Raw genomic sequence first — 21,670 nt, 5'->3', positions numbered from 1 at the left:
CAGGAACCATGTGCTGCAACTAAATGTGAAAGTCCAGCTCCTGCCCCTTCTTTTCACCCATGAACCAGCTCTGACCCTGCCCGGATGCACAGGGGACCTACCCCCCGCCCCAGCTCCTCTGCCTTATTCCCTGCCCCACTCTGAACTGACAATCACTTTTTGGGACAGGTCGGGAGTTGTAAAGGACCTGCGTCATTTAGTCCCCCCAAAGGGAAGCCCTTGTCAGTGGGGGTATAACGAGAATTCTTAGAACCGACATTAAAACTCACACCCATCTGGAGGGAAACCAAAAATGGGAGGTGACCCCTCATTTTTGCTGCTTCCAGAGATATTAGAAACTGACTCACTTGATTGAAAAACTGAAGGACGTGCCTTGACTGGGGGGTGGGGCATGCTCCAGATGGGGACCAGCCCTGCTAAGGGCTGCCGGGCCTCCGGTTTGGCCAAGTTTTGCAGGCTGCCAGCTGCAAGGTGAAGGTGGATGAACAACGAAGGATGGTGTAGGCACAGCAGGACTGAGGAGCTGGTGTTGCCATCACAGGCTGACCCCCTCCCCACCTGGGAGCCTTCGGGGGTTCCCTGTGATCATTCAGATGTCCCTTGCCTTAAGCCTCAGCTCCTACAGTGCCTTTCCAGTGGGACCTCACTTCCTGTCCACAGCCCTCCCACTTCCCCTTGCTTCCCTGGCATGGACCACACAGGGGTGACCTAAGGTTGGGCTCAGGTCTCCTCCTCAGCCCCACAGCTGCTGACACCAAATCCCCCAACTGGGGCCAGATGGAAGGGGAGCCCAGAAGGCAGCCCCAAGCCCTGCAGTGGTTTGGGACCTGGGATCCAACCTGTGGCTTCCTGCCTGACCTCAGAGAGCACAGCAACCTCCTCGGCCTGCTCTCCAGGCTTCCGGGAAAGCACAGGACGAGCAAGGCTGTCGGGGTGCATCTGCACCTTCTCTGCTTGGACTCCAGAGAGGCTCTGGGCTTGAAGAGGGGGAAGGAAGGAAGGGGGTCTTCCCCTCCCGGGAAGTGAGCATAAGGCCTAGAAGGCCGCCCTGACCCCACACCCCAGCACCTCATTCCGTACCAGATCATAGCTGCATTACTGCCAGCTGACCTTACAATAATCCTGTGCACCTTCTACAAGATTTATGGTTTTGAATTGCTGCTTTTAATAACATTTGTTATATTAAAGTTTAATTAATGTGTCTTATTTACAATTTAAAAGCGCTCTTTGAAAAGTCGCCTATCTCCTCCTCAGCGAACTATCAGCAGTTGGGTAACAGGAGGATTGGCTCTGGTTTCTGGCCTTGGTTCCCTGGAAATTGAGGAATGACGGGACCCATCCTCTCCCTGGCCACCCTGCCACTCCCCCCGCTGCCTGTGTGTCCTCTCAGCAGGATGTGGAACCATTTTTCTACTGTGAGTACCTGACCCATGGGGGCAAGACACATTAGTTGAGGGCCACAGAGAAGAAATAAAGGATGGGCAATGAACTTAGAAGTTGACCCTGTTAAAATCTGTAAGCACAGGCCCTATAAAACTACTCAGTGCACAGGGGCACACAACCCCCGAAATCTGGAGTGCTCGGCGTGGCTCGTCTGGTTAGAACCAGCGCCATCACGTCGAGTCCTGCTGCATTCAGTTCCGGGGTGTTGTGGGGGAGCCCTTTTACACAGAAATGCCATGGCTTATTACTTCAGATAAAGTCTACATTTCGGGTTGCTTGGAGAGAGAAAGATAGATGTGAAGGGGCAGGATAAAGTCAGCTATAGGGAGGTGAAGACCAAGGATCCAACTGAATTCTGGAGTTTCAGGGCAGACGTGCCGCCTGTTAATCCCTGTAAGTGTTTATGTCTGCTCCTAAAAATTCATTAACTATAGCTCCCATTTTAGCTACCATTCCTTTGGTTTCAACCATTTTTAAAAAAATCCCCACCCAAGGATATGTTGATTTGAGAGAGAGAAAAAGGGAGGGAGGGGAAAGTGTGTGTGTGTGTGTGAGAGAGAGAGAGAGAGTATGTGAGAGAAGCATCGATGTGAGGAAGAAACTGATTGGTTGCCTCCTGTGTGCAGCCACACAGGATCAAACCCGCAACCTTCTGGGGTACAGAATGATGCTCAAATCAACTGAGACACCCAGCCAGGGCCGGTTTCAACCTTTTAACTGCCCTTGGAACAAAACCACAGTTGGAGCTGGGGGGAGGGTGAGGGTGGGGTGCAGGGATTGTTCTTTGGGCTGAAATCAATGGAATGGAATGAAAGTGGATGACATGAGGTATCAAGAGACCTGGGTTCTAGTCCAAGTTCTACAGCGAGCAGCTAAATAGACCCTCCTGAGGACAGTGGTCCTCCCCAGGCTGGAGAGGGCCTGGTTCTCCCTGGTCTGGGTTAGTGTTTACAAATCTACAACAAATATTAACCTTTGGAATTTAGGAGTAAGAAATCAGAATTCTCAGAAAATCCCTAAATCACTGTTATTCTTAAAATAGTTCATACTCTTTCCTTATTATTATAGGTATTTGGAAAATTATTGTTTAACAAACAGGACTACTAAGCTTAGTTGCACAGTATTTACAAAGAACTGGAGCCTAGAGGGAATATTTAAACACTGGAAAACGCCAGGGAATGTTATTGGACAATATTCAAGTAACATTCAAACATTCAAGTATCCTAGCAAGGTTAATAGTAAAAGAATCACGTGTCAAAATTACCAAATTAAGAGTTTATGTTGCTTCCAACACTTGTTTATTGGAATACCACTCATAGGATTTGTATCAAGTACACTGTGTATAAACTTATTGTATTTGCATTAACTCATGGTTTGCAGCAGCCAGGGCTACAGACACACACTTACGACGTAACAATCACAAGCAAGACACTATTTCCCTCCCATGTGCTCCTGTCCTGTTCTCCTAATCTTCAACTTGGCACGCCAGTGTTTCTTGCTTGTTTTTTATTTGATGGAGTCCTTCGAACCATTAATGTCCCTATGTTCTTAAGCTTTAGTATTCGCAAATAATTTTAATATTTTTTTCCCATTTCCTCAACTGATTTTTCTGGGGACTCCAGATTCAAAAACATGCATTTCCTGAGATGTGCTGAGAAGGCACTTCCACGTGGGAACAGTCGTCTAGGTCCTGGCCCAGCCCCACAGCATCATTTGGGGAGGACAGCGTAGCACAGCCAAACCACGGAGCCATGCAGACCCTAAAGATCACTGAACTCCCCTAAATCTGTCCTCTTGTTTATAGAATGAAGATACTATCACTAACTTCCAGGTCTGTGGGGAGAAGTAAACAGTGTAATATATTTTTAAGAGCCAGACCAACTTACTACACAGATGGTTTAAGAACAAAGAACTCTTCCTTTAGACTAGGCTACAGCAGGCTCTCTGGGTCTTCGGTCTACATGAAAATCTTATCCAACCTCTTTGAAAGAGCATCAATTTAGAATCAGAGATTTGAGTTTAGAGCCTGGCTGCCACTTATTTTGAGCCTTACACTCTCTGATCTCTAGTTTCATCTTGAAAATGAGAACATTGAATTATAAGGATAAAATAATGTTAAGAACTTAGGACAGTAGCTGGCAGAGAGAGCTGGTGCTTTGATCCCTCCCCTTCCAATTCCCATAATAGTCACTGTGGCCAAGAAAAGCCACCAAGAAACAGTTTTCAATGCACAGGCAGCACAGAAAATGACCCAATAAAGGCCACAGATACAAATTTGGAATTAGTCCTACTTTAAGAAAGTTCAAGGAAAAAAAGTTGAATTTTCCCAATTCCATAAATTAGAAAGTAACCGTGGACTGTGGAAAAAGCTTTAGTTATTCAAATCCTTGGAAGATCAATTTCGGAAATATCTGCCAAGTTCTGTGCAAGAGGTCAAATAGAGTCAGACCAGCTCCTGACCTTGAGCAGCCTACAACCCAGGAGAATAAGGCTGACTGACGCGCAAGGAAATGGGGGTACCGAGGTGGGAGAGATTCCTTCTGATTGGGGAGCCAGGCCTTGCAAAGCAGCAGCCACATTTCACCAGCGCTCATGTGGAAGGGCACCCCAGGCTGAGGGGATGGCCTGAACCCAGGAACGACAGCGCACGGCTTACTGGAGCTACCCACTTGCCAGAGTAGGAGAGGAGAGGTAGGTGAGGATGGAAAAAATGAGTGAGGGCAAGGTTATGACGGGCCTCAGAAGCCAGACCAAGAAACTGGGCTTGATTCTGAAGGCAGTACAGGCAATCCATTTGGGGCCCCCCATATATTTTCGGTAGAGTTGACTTTGCACAAGATTTTTCTTACATATCTGAAACATCTGTTGTAAAACGGGACATGATCATTATCATTCTCTTTGTTCTTCTCCTGAAGGAGCTGCCACTATCCCCAATGGCTCTCTGGGCCCCTGGAATGGTCTCGGCCTGAAGTCCCTATAAGGTCTTCACAGAAGGGCCCTTGGAAATCCTCCCCCATTTTATTTATATGGGGAGGAACTGAGGTCGAAGAAGCACAGCAGGTGTCAGAACTAGAGCCTGGCACTACCCCTCCCACACACAATTCCCTCTGGGAAGAAAGGCCCAGATACCACAGATGTCTGCGGACCCTCACTCAGGGGACCCTCATCCAAACTGCCCATGGGCTCCCCAGGGTGGAGTTACCTTGTCACAGATTTCTGGAGGGGCCTAGATCAAGTCTCTTCTCACCCTACAGGGGGCGGGGCTCGGCGGCCTTCCCTGCCCTCTTCCACTGGGACAATGGGGCAGCCACAGGGTAGGCAGCCTCGGTTGTACCGTTATTAACAACACACCCCCTTTCCGGACCTCAGTACAGTTCAGTTTTCTCTAGTCATCTACACAGCAGAGACTGGCTTAGACCACCGGTTTACAACTTTTAACAAAGAAAACTTAAAAACAAAAACAAAAAACCCCTACAAATCTCACATGAGAGCTCAATCCATTAAAATACTAAAAGTACAGTTGCAGTGGCTGAAATATTGGGGGGTGGGGGGCAGGCAGTCGCAGTACCTTCTGTCAACTTGTGGGGCGCTGTGGAGCAAGTCTGAAAAACGCGGGTCTGGAAGTTCCCCAGGGTTCTTTCCTACTTGAGGGCGCTCAGTTTCAATGATCAAGTACAAAGGCTAGTATTGTGGGCTCAGAGCCTGTGTTTCCCTGAGCAAGGCACCAGAACCTTCTGATGTCTGCCGTATTCAGGCTAGGACAGAGTCAAGGCCCATTCCCAACCCATGAGCCTGTGTCTTAAGTGCCAATATTCCCCCAGTCCTACATACTCCTGAAGCCCGGCCCCAGGCCCAGTCCCCGGGGCTCAGGAATAACAAACACCATCCACAGCCAGGAGAAATAACCCTGCTTGTCCCTGAAATTGCAGCGTTCACAATCCATCCTTTTGGATAAAGTGCTTGCCAGAGGAGGTAGGCTTCGTCCCACACCCTTCGGGTCACGGGCTCTATTCCTCCTCCTGAGAACTAGAGAGTAATTCCGCCCTAGACCCCTGAGGTAGGCCCAGTGACTGCTGAAGGTGACAAACCTCACCCTCACTGCCACCTCCACTTGTCCCCGCCACACAACCCTCCTCGCCCTCCCACCCCCTGGCCACCTTTAAGGGTGAAGCACTCAGAGACAAGTTCCACTGGGTTGTGCTTGGCCTGACTGGCCCAGCCTCCTCTTCTAGCCCAAGAAGCCTCAGACCTTCAGTGTCCACAAGTTACTTAGCTCCTCTGTGCTGCCGAAAACACAGAACCCAGAGATGCGAGGCGGCAGGAAGAGGCCTCCCCTCCCCAGGGCACGCGCACGAAGGCCAGAGGCAGCCCGCAGGGTCCACCGAGGGCCTCCCCCACTCAGTCCTCTACGCCCTCCTCCAGCCACCGGAAGTAGTGCGCATCTCCTTGGCCCATGGGAAGGCTGAAGACCTCTGGGATTTCAAAAGGATGCACCAACCTTTGGAAAGAAAGCAGAGTCTTGTGAGTGACTGTGATTAGCATCAGCCCATGCGATACAACCCAACAGGCTGGCCTCATGCGAGGCGCTCTGCAACCCGCTGCAGCCCACCTGTCCGGCTCCGTAGCCCACCACCCCTGAGCCTATGTCGCCATCTGTGGACAAGTGGTGTGTTGGGCCAGATGCCTTTCAAGGCTCACGGATGTAGGTTCAAATGCCACGTCTGCCCCTTACTAGCTGTGTAACCGTGGGCGAATCACGTCATTTCCCTCAAGGCTTTACAAAAGAGGGAATGAAAATAGCACCCACATGACTGGACTGCTGAGGATGAAAGCAGACATGGTATTATAGAGTACTTACCCGGTGCACTGACTGGTACAGTGCGCTTTCATTAAATGTTAGCCACTATCTTTATTACTACCCCACACTCATCACTGGGCCTCCCCCAACACCGCTGTGTTCTCTCCTCCACCTGGAAAGTTCTCCCTGCTCCTGTTTATCAATCAAAAGCCTCTCTGTCCTTCAAGGGCAAACTCAACCATGGACTTTTTCCAAGGGATCTTGCCTGGCCATCCAAACCCACGAGGATTTCTCTTCACCTCCCCCAGCACACCATGCTAAGTTCTCTCCATTTTCCAGACTACAGAACCACGAGGCCGGCGCTTCGGTTTCCCGTTTGTCAAAGGGAGTCCTAACCTCTGCTTCCTTTCTGTCAAATTCTCATGAGACAGTGTGCATCTCAACACGGGTACAAGGGCTCACGCACTGAGGGTGAGCTGGGTGATTCTATCCAGTGCCTGAGGATAATGAATTTTCTTAACTGACTTCATGGACACCCGGACCAGTGCGTGCGTTTTTATAAGTGGACACAGACAGGACAACTGTAACGCGTTAGCAGTAAGAGCTGCCATTGATACAGCACTTGATGTGTACACTTTACATAAATTCATCCCGAGGTACCAGTATGACCTGCATTTTATAGATGGCCAACTGAGGCACACAGGAAGTCTAACTGATCTGCATGCACTTGGGCTACAACCAGCAAGTAGAGAAGCCAGGATTTGACCCTGGAGGTCAAGCTCTAGAGTTCACCATCTTAACCCTGAAGCTGTCCCTCACCAGATAAGCCATAATTTCTCTGTAGTGCTGGTTCCACCAAAGGTGCCTTATTCCCACACCTCTGCTAAGGTGGTAACATGGGCCTTCTCTACCGCTAGATCTGAGACCAGGGTAGAGCCCTGTAGTCACAGAATCCTGGTTTAAATGAAGGAAAAGGGTTTTATCATCCAGGTAGTGACTTTTCATTCGCTGCCCATTAGAGTCAATCTGGGTGCTTCTGCAGAACGTATTGGATCCCCAGCCCAAATAAATTAAGTCAAAATCTGAAGTAAGGCCCAAATTGGTAATCTGAAAAACAGCTCCAAGTGATTATAGCATTAGTCAGCATCAAGAATCACTAGGTTAGACCAGTACTCCTCGAGCTTTTAAAGTGCATAGGAATCACCTGGGGATTATGTTAAGCTGAAGTTTGGTTCAGTAGGTTTAGGGAGACCAGTTCTAGCAAGCTTCCAGGTAATGCCAATTATTCCAAAACTACACTTTGAATGGGAAGGCTTTACATCAGTGGTTCACCATATAAGGTCCATTGACCCCCGGGGAATGCCCAGATTCTTTCAGGAGGTCCATGAGGCCAAAACTATTTCATAACGATAGTAAATATGTTATTTGTCTTTTCACCATGTTGACATTTGCCCTACTGGTGCAAAAGTGATGGTGGGTAAAACTGCTGGTACCTAGTGAGCATCAAGACCACGGCCCTGAACTGCACTAGCTGTCCTTGTGCCCTTCACCACACACCTGCATTTGCACAAGGGCAAATTCACTTAAGAACATCCTTGACAAAGTGGTAACAATGACTATTTTTATTAAATTTCGACCCTTGAGTACAGCTTTTTAGTACTGTGGGACAAAGTGGGAAGTATACGTAAAGCACTTGGCTGCGTGCTGAAATTCAGTGGTGGCTTTAAATTGTCTGATCGTTTGAGTCTCAAGTTAAAACGAGATCTTTTTCATGGACGACCATTTTTAAACCTGAGTCCCACAGTTTGTCACTTGTACAAATTATGGTTACTCTGATTTGAGAATTAGGTAGGTATTTTTTAAATACATGAACAAAGCGAGTCCATCTTTCAAATGAAAATAATTTAATTCATTTGCTGCCAATAAAAAAATTTAGCTTTTCAAGCAAAAATGAGACATTTATAAAACTTGAATTTATCCCGTGAGCTTTAAAAGTGCCCCAATGCTTAAAGATACTTCTTATTAAGCCAGATTTTGCAAAAATGTAAAATGATGCCATTCTTCTCACTTGGAGGAGGGGGGGTGCATGGTTACTTTCCATAAAAATGCATTATTTACAATATTAATGTGTAATGGTTTTATTATTGTTATTTAATTTCTCAGTTTTACTTTCTAACACAGTAAATTTTCATATAACCCACATAAACAAAGCTCTTTTAGGTCCTCAATAATTTTTGAAAATGCAAAAGGGTCCTGACACCAAAATTTTGAGAACCACTGGTGTAAATGAACTCATTCTAGCCTCTCGTTTTACATATGGAGAATCTGAGGGACAGCTACGTCCAGGGTCACATGGTAGGTTGGTGGCTAGGCTTCCTGCTCATTCACTTAGTCCCTAGAATGTTCCTGGCTGAGAAGAGATGCCAGCATTACCTGACATAGCTGGACAGCACGTGGACCTTGGAAGTCTTTGTCTTTATTAACTGTAAAAGAAAAAAAAAGAACCACTGCTTTAGGATGTCAGCCTAGCTCTACAGTGGCTCATTTGTCTGGCTTTTTAGGAGACAGCGTTCCTTTCAGGTCACTGGCCCTGTCACTAGCTCACAAATGAACCTAAGACCTCTTATGTTGGGCAAGAACCTCAGTCAGTTGATCTTTGCTAATTTTTATCCGAAATCTGGGGAAAAGGCCTTGATATCACTTAGGCTTCCTCTGTGAAGCCCCGCCCCCCTCCTCACTCACCAACAGGATCTCAGTGGCTTCTTCTATTTCTCCATTCCAAAAGTACCTGGAGAAGAGGACAAAACCAAATCATCATGCTCCTAAAACAAGCCCAGTGAAGTGTCCAACTTGGCCCAGTTAGGTGACTTACTGAGATGGAAACTTTAAAACCTTTCCAAACCCCCATAAAAAAAAGTACAGAGTTGGTCAAGGCACTACATGTCATCCGGTCCGGCCGTTCTAATGTGTTCTTCTAGCATGTGCCTGAACCTCCCTGGAGGTGAGAGGCTCATCATTTCTTCAAGAAGTCTATCTACCTTAGCAGTCTACACATAAGGTGGTTTTTCTTCTCATGTGCCAACATCTGCCTCCCAGTTGTCTTCCCCAACTTCCCCAACTCCCACGTGCAGAACCACTTCAGAAAAGCCCTGCAGAAACTCCTATGTTTCCTCACCTCCATCTCTGACTTTTTCAACACTCATTTTATACTCATGGCTTCCAGGCCCTTCCCCATCCTTGGGAATGATGCTCCTTTTATCACTGACTCTCAAAGCTGAGTGCCCATGAAAGAGTAAATAAAAGGCACGGGAGGCTTCAGGGAAGAAGAGAGACTTACAAGATATGGGAACAGGTCCAAAAGTTAAAAGTTGGTGACGGTGTTCAGAAGGAGTGTGAGAACAGCGCCATGCGAAGGGAAAGACATTTGGCCTGAGAATATCTTCACGGACCCTGGGCAAATCTGTGATGACCTAGGCCCCTGGCCTTGTCTCACAGAGCTGTGATAAAGGATCAATTATAGGCCATACAAAGGAAATGCTAGGCTGAACATCTATTCTAGGTCCCAAGCCTCGGTTCCCAGACTGGCTTTATGTGAATCACCTATACAACTTTTTAAAGATTCAGAGATCCGAGCCCCACCCTCAGGGAGACTGACTGAGTAGACCTGGAATGGAGCTCAGGAACCTAAAGTACAGCCAAATTTGGGAGCCATGGCAATAGATGACAAGAGCCACTGAGGCAATGACACTGTTGGCAGGTGTGGGGGAGCTTTCACTACAGAGCATTTTTCGGTTTTGACCTTCAGAGTAGGTATTATTTCCCTCCCTCCCTACCCCACCCCCCAATCTCTCATTCTCTCTCTTTCCAGGAGGGAAGGAGATGAGAAACAGAGCGATTAAGTCACAAGACAAACCCTGCCCACCTTGTAGTGGGATGCTAAAATATTTTAATGAGAGAAATGATGCAGACCAGGCCGAACTAAAATGAAGGTGTCAATGAAATGCAAGAGAGACCAGGCACAGATACAGCCTGTCACACATGCCAACTTCTCCATTTTCCAAAGAATCTGAAAGCAGTGAAAATTATTTCCTTTGTTATCCCTAGGTGGCTTACCCGGGGATGGACTGCCCAGCCTGGCTTCTTTGCTAAGAGCAAACTAATCGATTTAAACAAAGAATGTGCAAATGAGGTCGACTGTTGCTAAACTATAGATTTTTTTCCTCTTTCTCTCTACACAGCACATTTTTGCTTTCGTTCACAGATGACATAAACCCACTGGTTCATTTCCTCTGAATACAAATCAACAGCCGGTTAATGAAATGCCTCTGAGTTGTTCTTTCCCACTTCCCCAAGTAGTTCAGCGCCCTTCCCACCAGCTAGGACCTGACCCAGCAGGATTCCATTCCCCACCCCCACCCCCACCTCCTGTAGCAAAACTCACAGTGAGGACGCCTTGGGCAAGATGTTCACTGAGGCAGCCAGCTTCTTATCCAGTATAGCCCTACAGCAAAGAAAGTGACAGTTACTGGGACCAATGTCCAGGACCTTAAGAGAAGGAACAGGGGACAGGAGTTCCTGGGAACTTGATAACCCCTCCTGGCAGTTTTAAGGACAGGCCCAGTCTGCCTAGGGAACGGGGATTAGCTCTGGACAGAGAACAAGAAGGCCTGGATTCCATTCCTGGCCCTGCGGGAGGATGGCTGTGTGACCTTAAGGAAGTTCTTTCTTTCATTCTAGGAATAAGTATTCAACCACCGGTCCCAGAGAGGCATGTCTCCCTCACTCAACCTGACTCTCCTGCTGTATAATGAGAAAATGGTTCAACCAGGAGCTCCCAGCCCTTTTCTCCACCAAGACCTTATTATGTCACTTCTGCTTCTTTTGCACAGGTATGTATCAGGCTGACACTCAGAGCTTCTGGCCTGTAGATACCCCTGTGACCACACAACTCCAAGCAAAAGCATGAAAACCATCATAACCTGTGGTTGTCTTTGGCAAATATAGGCTCTTTTCACCTTTTTAGGTAAAGGTTTCTATCATGGTCCTAACAGCACAATCTTCAGCTTGGCAGACCGCTAGGATTTTTTTTTTTTTGACAGACAACGGCTTGGAATTCCTGGTCTGATAATCTCAGATTCCTGTGAAGCACCCTGGTGAACACAATAAAAAAGGCTTGAACTAGTTACAGGTGTCCTAGAAACAGGAGAGTCACCAAGTCACCAAGTTATTGACGCAAAGAAGTGCTTCCAAACGTCAAAACCTCAAACCCTCAGAGTCAGGCAGGCTCTGGCAAACCTTTCTCAAGTCCCAGGCAGTGGAGGGAGCCGGTCTCCCTTCTCCGAAGGGCTAGGACCTCGCCAGATAAACCTCATGTGAGCCCTGCTCACTGACCGCCCCCCCTTCCTCCAGCCGCTGCCAAGAGAACTGACCTACTTTCTCTTCCCTTGAGCTCCAGGCTACACAGTGCTCCCTATTTAAGGCTCCACATTCATGGGGCGTTTCCACCACCCTCACCCCCTTGCAGAGTGAGAGGAGCTAAATAAATCCCTGACCATAAGGAAAGGCACATGGCCCAAGTCTGCTTAGGCAACTGCTGTGGGTCTTGCTCACTCAGTCACTTGCTGAGAAATTGCATTTTATTGGGTCTGAAGGTGGCACACAAACACAGGGAGTGAGTTAAAGCTCTAGGAAAAGCAATCCATTGCTTCAGAGCCCCATCACTAAAGACTCCACTTACGACTTCCAGTTCAATTTTGTGGACCCAAAATACCACGTAACCATGTCAGAACATGGTAAGGAGAAAGCTTTATGGACCAGCAACTATGAGGAAGCCCCGAAGAATAAAAGGCAGCCCAAGATACGCAAGGGAGCATGCAGGGGGGCTGCCCCAGAGACAAGAGCAACGGTCTGTCTCTGGAGGCGATGGGAACCAGAGCAGGCAGGAGCTTACAGGCCACCATGATGGTGAATTGCTGGAATGCCAGGGCAGAAGCAGGTGGGTGCCCCCAATCTCCCATGGCCCAGGCAGCAATAATGGGGTATTTGTCTCCAGGAAGGAGCAGTAGAGTGTAGGCATTTGGGGAAGAAAGGCAAAACAATGTCCTAGTAGCTGGTGACAGCCATGGATAAAAGGAAGAATTCATGCCCGGAAGACCAGTTACTAGGGCACACCCGTCTGTAGAATGTCCTCCCAAACCACATTCACACCGAAAACAGTGCCTTTAATACCAATTCCCTGCAGCTGATTTGTGCATCCCCACAAACATAGCGAAAAATACGCGAGAGATTACAATTAAGATCACAAAACACGCATTGAGGAAAATCAATAACGAGAGACAAAAACTCAACAAACAAAAGAATTTATATAAGAGGACCAGTTAATAGTACATTCAAAACCAAGATTTTAAAAGAATTATGTATACCTGGAAGTTGTTAAGAGAGTAGATCTTAAAAGTTCTCATCCCCAAAAAAGTAACTGTGTGAGGTGATAGATGTATGTGTTAACTAACCGTATTGTGATAATCACTTTGCTATATATACATATATCAAATCATCATTTGTACACCTTAAACTTACGCAATATCACATGTCAACTACATCTCCATAAAGTTGGAAAAATTAAAAGTATAATCAATATCTAAAGAAAGATAAGGCAAGGATATTACATCCATAAAATAAAATCAGATTATAATAAGATCAGATATTTATGAAACATAAATAGTTGGTTATGAAAGAACAATTAGATATCTTGAAAAGGAAAACCACATCGTTTAAACAAAAAACTCAGAAGGGCTGAATAGCAAAATAAACACAAATGAAAAACAAGAAAGAAAAATGGGCTCTGGAATTCTCATATTATGCAGAATAAAGGAAGAGAAAAATATAAAAGTTCAGTCATAGGAAACAAATTCAACATCTATCTAATAGGAGTTCCAAGAAAAAGACACATAAAGAATAGAGAGAGAATATTTAATAAGCTAATAGCTCAACATTAAGATAAAGAGAAAATCCTAAAAATTATCAGAGAGAAAAAGTATTGCCTACAAAGGAATGAGACCCTAATAAACACCTGACTTCTCATTAATAACCTTGGATGTAAGAAGATAATAGAGACCTCTCTCCAAGCTGATACTGATTCCATTTACCTGAACTGGACTTTCAACCATTTAGAATCTAGGCATTAGAATCATTTTCCTCCCAACACCAAACCTCACAGATGTCAGCTGAAGTTGTTCCTTGACAGAACCTAGCATGGTTGATCCAGGGGTCCAGAAGAAAGACAGTTCAGTACAGACCCTGGGTATACCAGAAGCATCAGAGGAATTTCAATTCGTAGCTGCTAAATACAATGGGTGTTATCTCTGGGGTAATTACAGGTTCTTTCAGATAAGAGCTATTCTCCAAAGGCAATTAACAAGGAAAAAATTCACATTTTGGTTGGAGGAAAGAAAGATGGAATCAAATGCAAGGTTAACCTGTGGCCAACAATTTGGAGGGTGTGTGCTCCCAAAGACCAGATTCAACATTTGAAAACACTACAACCTAGTCTATCATCAACTTCAAGAATGCTGAGCAAGGAGCAAGAAGTCAAATCCATTTACCTCCTGCCCCACTAACCCTCTTCAAAGCTGTACCTAGAAAGAGAAATGGAGGAGGGGAAATTCAGACACCATTTATTAAGCACCTACTGCATTCAAGTTACTAGGGTAAGGATTGTACATATTTCATATCATTTAATCCTTCCCATCCTGTGAGGTAGGTGACATTGTCCTATTTTATAATTCAGAAAACTAATGCTTACAGAAAGGAAGTGCCTTGCTCGAGTTAACACAGTAAGTAGTAAGTAGAGCCAAAGATTCAAACGCGGGTCTGTTTACAAGTCTAGTGTTCTTTACACAATACCACAGCTGCTTCTAGAAATTTTCTAAATATTTGGGATGGCCACCTCCTCCTCCTCACCTGTCAGTGAACACCTCTGGGACTGAGCAAAGAGAGTATCTCCAAGAAGCAAGAGAGATGGGCCAGGGACTGGGAGACTTAAATTCTCAATGGGTAAGATTCCACTGTTCTCTTAACACCCTGGGTAAGCCAACATCCCTCTGGGTCTCGGATCCCTTTTACACCCCCATGCTCAACATTTTCAGGCCCAGCAACAGCATCCGTCGGTCATTCAGCTGTGTTCCTCATGTCACCCCAAGCAGATCACTGTGTAACTCATCACTGGATAGACAGGGTTGTCAGAAGCAAGAGAATGGCCCCAAAGTGGCCCCTCTGGAGTATCCTGGTAGCTCCCTGAGCCTCCTGGGGCAGCACCTAAGTCCCCTTCACCATACCTGGCAATATCTCTGGCAATTTGCTCGTTGGGACAGTTGACAAAGACGATGGAGTAAGTGCCGGAGACAAAACTGCCAGTGACAGCTGAATGGAGCTGCAGGCTAAGGCTCCTGAGCATGGGGTATGTCAGGAAAGAAGCTGTCAGGATCTAAATGGTGGGAAAAAACACAAGTCAGCCGTGACATGACAATTCACTATCTGCCTGCTCAAGAAGATTGGAACCAAGGCTGGGCATCGCACCCATTCCCCATCCAAAATATAATTCCTGAGATCTTGAGCTTTAGTACTTCAACGGAATTCTCATGCCTAGACATTTTCCTCGGCATTTTGCACATGATAAAAATATTAATAGAGGCCGAGAAATCAAGGAGCTTTCTCAAAATCACACAGCTTTTATTTGGTGAAGCCAGGATTAGGACTCAGGTCTGGATGACGTGAGATCCATTCTTATGGTGGTAGCACCCACTGGCATCCATTGAACTGCTATCGGCCGGTGGAGGTGATAACAAATGATAAGCTCTTACATCTAATGATGTTTGAAGAGTTAATTTCACCTCCATTCATTGGTATCTGTGCCAGGCACTGTGGGTGGGCTAGTGGAAAAGGTAGCCTAACTCTAAAGCAGTGCGACCTGTGCTATTGAAACTGAGAGCTGGGGGGTCATGAGGAAGGCTCTCCCTGAGGGAAAAGAAAAAAGACTTCCAAGAGAAGGTACCATCTAAGGTGGATCTGAAGTGATAAGCAGGCTTACAAGAGGAGAGGGAGACACACTCAGCCAATGAAATATGTACAAACCTAAGAGGTATTTAGGGGCAGATGAGATCTACCATGTCCGTGGGGCTTGGTCTGTGGGTATGAGATCGGAAGGACACGAAACTGGCTACAACTATAAAGAAAAGGGTCAGGACTAAGGAGTCTGGAGTTTGTACTCAAGTGATAGGGTACTTACGGAGGTTTTTAAGTAGCAGAGTAATAATATAGTGAAGCTGAGGAGGGCAGCAAGAGGGAGGATGAAGAATGGCCAGAGACAGACTGCTTGGAAAACCATTGCAATGATCCAGGAAAAAGACTAAGAAAATGATGACAATGACAACGTGCGAGGAAAAGGCATTCAGCGTATCATTTTTCTTACCATCTTAATGATAAACATTTAAAATAAGAAGAAACAAAAAGAGCTGGAAAACACTCTCCAGCCCAGGGTTCTCTGCTTGGGGCATATAATGGAGTCATTAACAAGGACCTAGGCAACTTGCAAGGAGTCCCCCTGTGACTTAAGCCAGGCTGAACAAGAGTGTGTTTCTCCGGCCTCCCAGCCCGGGACTCATTCCTTGCTCAAATAAACCTCTGTCCTCCCACTCCTTTTATGCTCTCGCCCAAGTCCTGGCTCCTGCTTCTTGGCAGGGACTGAGCAGCGTTTTTATGTCTTTAGCTTCAGTTTGACTAGAGGTCTGTCTGTCTGGGTTGGGTTTCTCATTCCCTCCCGCTACCTTCACCGTGCTAAGTCCTCTGAACTAAACCCGTGACTGTGCAAGAAAAAACAGACTTTTCAATGAAGCCTTTAGTGTGCGTGTGTATGGGTGCACAGTAGGATTTAAATCCTAGTGCCAATACCGCTAACTGCCCCTGGCCTTCGACAAATTACTTCTTCTCCTATAAACCTTATCTAGAAAGTGGAGATAATGGCAATTGTGCTGCCTGTCTCAGAGTCACCAAGGGTTCAGATGAGATAGGAAAAAATCATTTGTAATCACAAATTCAATAAAGAAAGGGACTGTGCTTTGCTCACCACTGTATCCCCAGCACAGTTCACGACACACAGCAGGTTCTCAATAAATACTTGTAGACTAGTGAATTAATACACAAGCAAGATGTTGTTATTAAGAATAACTGGTCTTGTGAAGGAGATAAGGCTTGTTAGAGGAGCTTTTAGCAGAGAACTAGACATACTAGAAGACTGTTAAGGGGTAAACAACATGACTGAAAGCTGGCTTCCGGCAGACTTCAAAGGGAAGAAGCAATGGCCTGTCCCCCAACCAAAAAAAAAGCCATTCCTAGGGAGGACCTGGGGCATTTCAGCCAGCAGGTATCCGTGCAACATAGCTAAGATTAAATATAAACTCTCCTATAATGTATTGGAACTCTTACATGAACTCAGAGTCAAATACTAAGCTCTTACATGCCTTGATGTTAGAGGAGTTCATTTCACCTCCATTCAAGTGTAAATGTGCCAGGCACTGTGGGTGGGCTAGTGGAAAAGGTAGCCTAACTCTAAAGCAATGCGACCTGTGCTACTGAAACTGAGAGCTGTGCTCTCAAGTATTATCCAAGATAAGCCTTTAACAGGTAAGGTAACTGACGCAGAACACTCAGAAACTGCGACAGAACCAAGACTTGTATCCTTGACTCCTGCCTCCTATTCAGGGCTCTTGAACTGCAATGGGCACAATCAGGAATTGATACAGTGGGGGCGGTTCAGCGTCACCTAATCCAGCGGTTCTCAAAGCAAATTCCCCCCACCCCCACCCTACCCAAGGGGACATCTGGCAATGTCTGGAGGCAATTTTTATTGTCATGACACGATGGGAAGAGATGCTGTTGACATCTATTGGATAGAGGCTTCAGATTGCTGCTAAACATTCTCCTGCTGTACCATTGATCACAGTAGAATATATAGTTGTTTATAATGTCTCCTCCATGGGACATGTGCTCTTCGGTCTCATTTATTTCTGTATTCCCTGCACTTTGCAGCTCTGACAGGGAGTATGAGCTTGAGAAATGTTTGTGGACCATGGCAACAAAGTATCAGAAGCATGAAAGGTCAACCTGCAACCAAGGATGGGCTACAATATATTAGAAAGTGACATCACATTAATGCAAAATTGATGGAAAATACACACATCACAATATTCCCTAACAGAAACATTATAAAGGGGAAAAGTTATTATGATTTTTAAAAATCTTTCAACATTTTCCTATTTACATTCTTTTAAAATATTTTATGTATCCTCTCAGTTATTTTGTGTTTTATTCTGCCTTTTTCCTTTTTTGATCCCAGAGTATTTGCATAGCCTCTAACAGTTTAGGGTTGACTTTACAGCCTGTGCTACGGCAGAAGGGGCCTCAGAAACCACCTAGTGGTTCTAAATTTATAATCCACCTAAATTTATAATCTACCTAGTTTTAAGGAATCCATGAAAATTCTGAATGAATGCAACATTGTGCTTATCTATACATTTTCCCTGGGTGCAAATCCCCCCCCCCTCAAAAAAAAATGTCAAGAGAAAATCTACAGACCTAAAAGATTAAGAGCCGCTGACACGTGCCAGTTGTTACACCGGAGAGGAGAGGAAGTGATCATCAGAGCTGGGCTAGACCCCTGGGCTTCAGACCCTCTCCCCCGCCCCCCCAACCACCTCCCCCACTGGAGACGCTCTGTAAACAGTCACTTCCAACCTTAACATTTTAAGATATTTCTGAGATGAGAAAACAAAGCCCCTAAGAAAAACAATATGGTGACTGCAACAAAAAGAATCTATCATGTGACGCGTAGACTGTAACTCACCACCAGACTCCCCTTCAACCTCCCTGACCCTGCCTGTGACACACAGCCCAAGTCACCGCTCCTCAAAGACAGTGAAGAAAGGGCGCTGGTAAACTCAGAACCGCACCACAATCTGCAGGACACCAAGCAGGGTCTGCAGGGATTCTCCTGTCCATCCCCTATCTGCGTGCCCCCAGCTCAAAAATCCCAAGAGCATTAAGTGGGTCTTCCTCCATCAGTTTCCAGGTTGGACGCTTAGGGCTGAGGGGGTTGGTAAAGTCGCCGCGTGGGGCACTCACCAGGAGGCATATAAGGACAGAGGGCCGAGGGTAGCCTGGCAGAGGGCACCGTGAGCCCAGCCTATCCATGGCGTCGCCGGTCATTTAGCGGCACAGCGGCAGCGGCGGTGGCCTCTGGCTAAGTCGCCGGGGTGGGGGGCGGAAACGGAGGGCCCGAACCGCCCTCCCGCCCCGCCTCCCCCCACCTGCTGCCTGCCCCACTGCCCCGCCCCAGCCCGGCTGGCTGGAACGAGATAGTGCAGGCGGTGGCGGGGAGACTGCGAGCAGTTTTCCCTGGACTCTTCTCCCCAGAAACGTACAACCCAGGCGCCAGACGCAGGCCTATAACCCTCACAAAAATAAAAATACTAATTTTCCCTTCTCATTCCAACACCACCAACAACAAAAATAAAGACTCCCCAGAGATGTACAGATAAAAACACGTAAGTTCCTTGGGTATATAGAAAGCGTTCGGAAAGCAAAGCACACAAACTCTGAAACACACTCAACTCTTCCACTTTATATAGGTCCATCGCGCCAACAAAAACGAGCGATGCGCACTCTGCTGCTTTCCTGTCCCCCCACATCACTCCCTCCTCCCAGGAGCTCCCTTCTAATCCTCCCTGGTTTAGAACACTCTTGCCCCCAACTGCTCTCGCTGTGAACTCATTGATCTTTCCAGGCCAGCTGCCCTGTGCAGCCTTTCCCAGCTAATTCCACAGTCGTGTGTTCCCGAGGCTCGTGGTACACACTTCTGCTGCAACATTTAACCTCAACTATGAGGAGCTGCAAACAAATAAGCAAAGTAGCAAGCTAATGATTGTTGCCCTTTGGGAATGCAGTGTCGGGTTTCCAATTTTTTAATCCATTTTTTTTAATTCTAATGTGAAATATCCTAATTTTTAAATGATGGCATTACTGGGGCAGGAGAAGCGATTGAGTGCGTAAGGGCACAAGCAAACTTTTTAAAATTAAGGGAACTGTTCTATATTTTGAATATGGTGGTAGTTACATAAATGTTAAAAATTCAACAAACTACACATTTCAATTGAATTGTATTGTATGCAAATAGTACCTTAAAGAGAAAGGGGTTGGGGGAGACATTGGTAATCAACTCAAAATTGTTTTTACATGGGCAGGTCTAACAAAACACATCTGTTGGTCTAATCTGGCCTGCAGGCTGCCAGTTCAGTTTGTGGTTATTTTAAATTACCTGTTCCTTCCCTGGGACTATGAATTCTCAAAGGTGTGATGCACTTCCGAACAGAGTGTCTGACAAAGTAGTTAATAAATCAGTTGTAGTCATATCATTTACATCATTAGCTGTGCAGACTCAGGCAAGTTATTATATTTAACCTCTCTGAACTTTTAGGGGAGAGGGTTGCTAAAGGATGGGCTAATAGTCCTTCATAGGTCAAAAATGAGGATTAACAGAGCGGATTAATGTAAAAGTGCTTTGTAAAATGTAAGATCATGTCAGCATTTCAAGAGCAAGTACCCTCATGGCAACTACCAAGGTTAACTCAGAAAACCTCCATTTGTGATTGAAGAACTTAGTATCTAGGAAAAAGTTATAGTAAATGAGGCCAAGTGGTTTTAAGAAAACTTTTAATTCCAAGTCCACTAAAATAAACCAAGACTGTGATCTTTTATACCTATTACATTAATAAGAAAGGCCAAGGCCACTGTGAATGACCTTTACCTTAGATTCTGAGATGATGTCCCCCAGTTTAGCACAGGACTCCACACAGTTTAGGCTTAACAAATGTTTGCTGAACAACTATATGATGTGGATGTGTGGCTGGCGATTATAAGGAGGGTCACAGTGAAGGTGATGTTGTGGCGACAGGGGAAGGATAGCAAGAGATGAACTGTTATTTGAAAGAAACTGCCTCTTGGTTCTCTTCTTCCTTCAACTCAGGCACCTCTATGCTTTCCAAATTCAATGCCAAAGTTTGATTCCAAAAAGTCCAATCCTACATTTCTGGTTTGGGCAGTTTCTCCAGCTACAGTAAGATTCTTAATGCCACTGCTTGACAACCTAGGCTCTTCCTCTGGAAGCTTCTTATCCTCTTTCTCTCTACCTGTGTCTCCTCCTTATAGGATTCAGACTCATTCTGTATCCATCTCCTTCACCCATACTTCCTGTTTATGTGTCTTCCTTCTCTTTCTTCAACGCTTCTTTCTTTTGCATCCCTTTATAGGCGTACAATTTACCGTTATCTTTTTTAAAGCCAAATTTCAATCCAAGAAAGGATCCATATTAATTGTAGCATCACTGAGGCCTCAAGCAGAGTATAAGACAGCACTCAATTTCCTTAGGTTCGTCTTTACCTCTGGTTATGGGGACTTGTCTTCTTCCTCATCTACAGGCTCTTATTATCACCAAAACTTGAAACTTGAGTAGCTCATTAATTTCGGTTTAAAGCTCATCCGTTTCAGTAGACTGATTTTTTTTCAATGTCTTCTAGGAAACATGCATTATCATTCACATTGTCCCAAAATTTCCACCAGGCTTTACTAAGAGTAGCTTGTTTTATATCATCTGCTGTCTCTTTGATCACTACCAAGGCGGCAGCGATGTTGTTGCTGTCTTTCTTTCAAAGGCAAGGTTTTTTTTTTCAATATAGTCAGCAAAGTGGTCAAACATATGCTTGGTGTAATACCTCCTGAATGCTTCAATTATTTCCTGACCCAAGGACTGAAGATAGCTAGTGCCTTCCAGAGGGAGAAACACAGTATCACCTTAGGGTGAACAAAGAATAATGTCTGGGTGATTGGGACCTCTGTCTAAAATTGGCAACACTCTGAATTAAAGATGTTTTTCTGTTCAATAACTTTGGGCTTAATAGATGAAACAATTATGAAACGAACCCAGAGAGGGCAGCAGTTAATACACTCTGGGGTGTGATCACCAGGAAAACAGAAAAGGGTTTACACACACACACACACACACACACACACACATATATTTTAAACCTTTTCCCAAGAGACAAGTGGGAATAAGATCTTTATAAAGCAGGAGTGACTTATATTTTTGTCACCTGTAGCACTGGCGCGCACACACACACACACACACAGACACACACACAGGAAAATCCTGTTCTTAGCTTTCTCTAAAATGTCCATATTGTCTTTTTCCCTAAAAACACACTAAGGAATGCACTTCCAAAACAAGCCCATGTCCTTGGCACGTAAGACCTGTTGAGGCACATAGCTTCAAGCTCAGATCAGTTTCTGGAGTTGCTTGGAGTATTTTGGTGCATTTACCGGTTC

The 21,670-nt window shown here is 45.6% G+C and overlaps 1 protein-coding gene across 1 annotated transcript; it reads right to left on the bottom strand.

Moving 5' to 3' along the window:
- Positions 1-3,148: 3,148 nt before the first annotated feature.
- LOC150013624 (protein CutA homolog) lies at positions 3,149-18,546 on the bottom strand. Its single transcript, XM_090274644.1, has 6 exons — positions 18,416-18,546; positions 14,575-14,723; positions 10,683-10,742; positions 8,984-9,029; positions 8,675-8,724; positions 3,149-5,941 (listed from the first exon to the last, which is right to left on the bottom strand). Exons 1-6 carry the CDS (start codon positions 18,497-18,499, stop codon positions 5,842-5,844), a joined length of 489 nt encoding a protein of 162 aa, XP_090130770.1. The 5' UTR covers positions 18,500-18,546; the 3' UTR covers positions 3,149-5,841.
- Positions 18,547-21,670: the final 3,124 nt, after the last annotated feature.

Source organism: Furipterus horrens, unplaced genomic scaffold (assembly GCF_987537825.1).
Source record: "Furipterus horrens unplaced genomic scaffold, mFurHor1.1.pri manual_scaffold_4, whole genome shotgun sequence".
NCBI classification, from domain to species: Eukaryota; Metazoa; Chordata; class Mammalia; order Chiroptera; family Furipteridae; genus Furipterus; species Furipterus horrens.
Note: the sequence above shows the minus strand (reverse complement) of the source record. Positions and strands in the feature narration are given on the sequence as shown.

Bases quoted from the DNA above. Each gene is read 5' to 3' on its own strand.
- LOC150013624 (XM_090274644.1), bottom strand. From the start codon at position 18,499: ATGACCGGCGACGCCATGGATAGGCTGGGCTCACGGTGCCCTCTGCCA. The intron at 10,743-14,574 runs GTATGGTGAAGG...TCTTTGCTGTAG, and splicing joins ATTGCCAGAGATATTGCCAG to GGCTATACTGGATAAGAAGC. The intron at 8,725-8,983 runs GTGAGTGAGGAG...TTTCTTTTACAG, and splicing joins AAGCCACTGAGATCCTGTTG to TTAATAAAGACAAAGACTTC.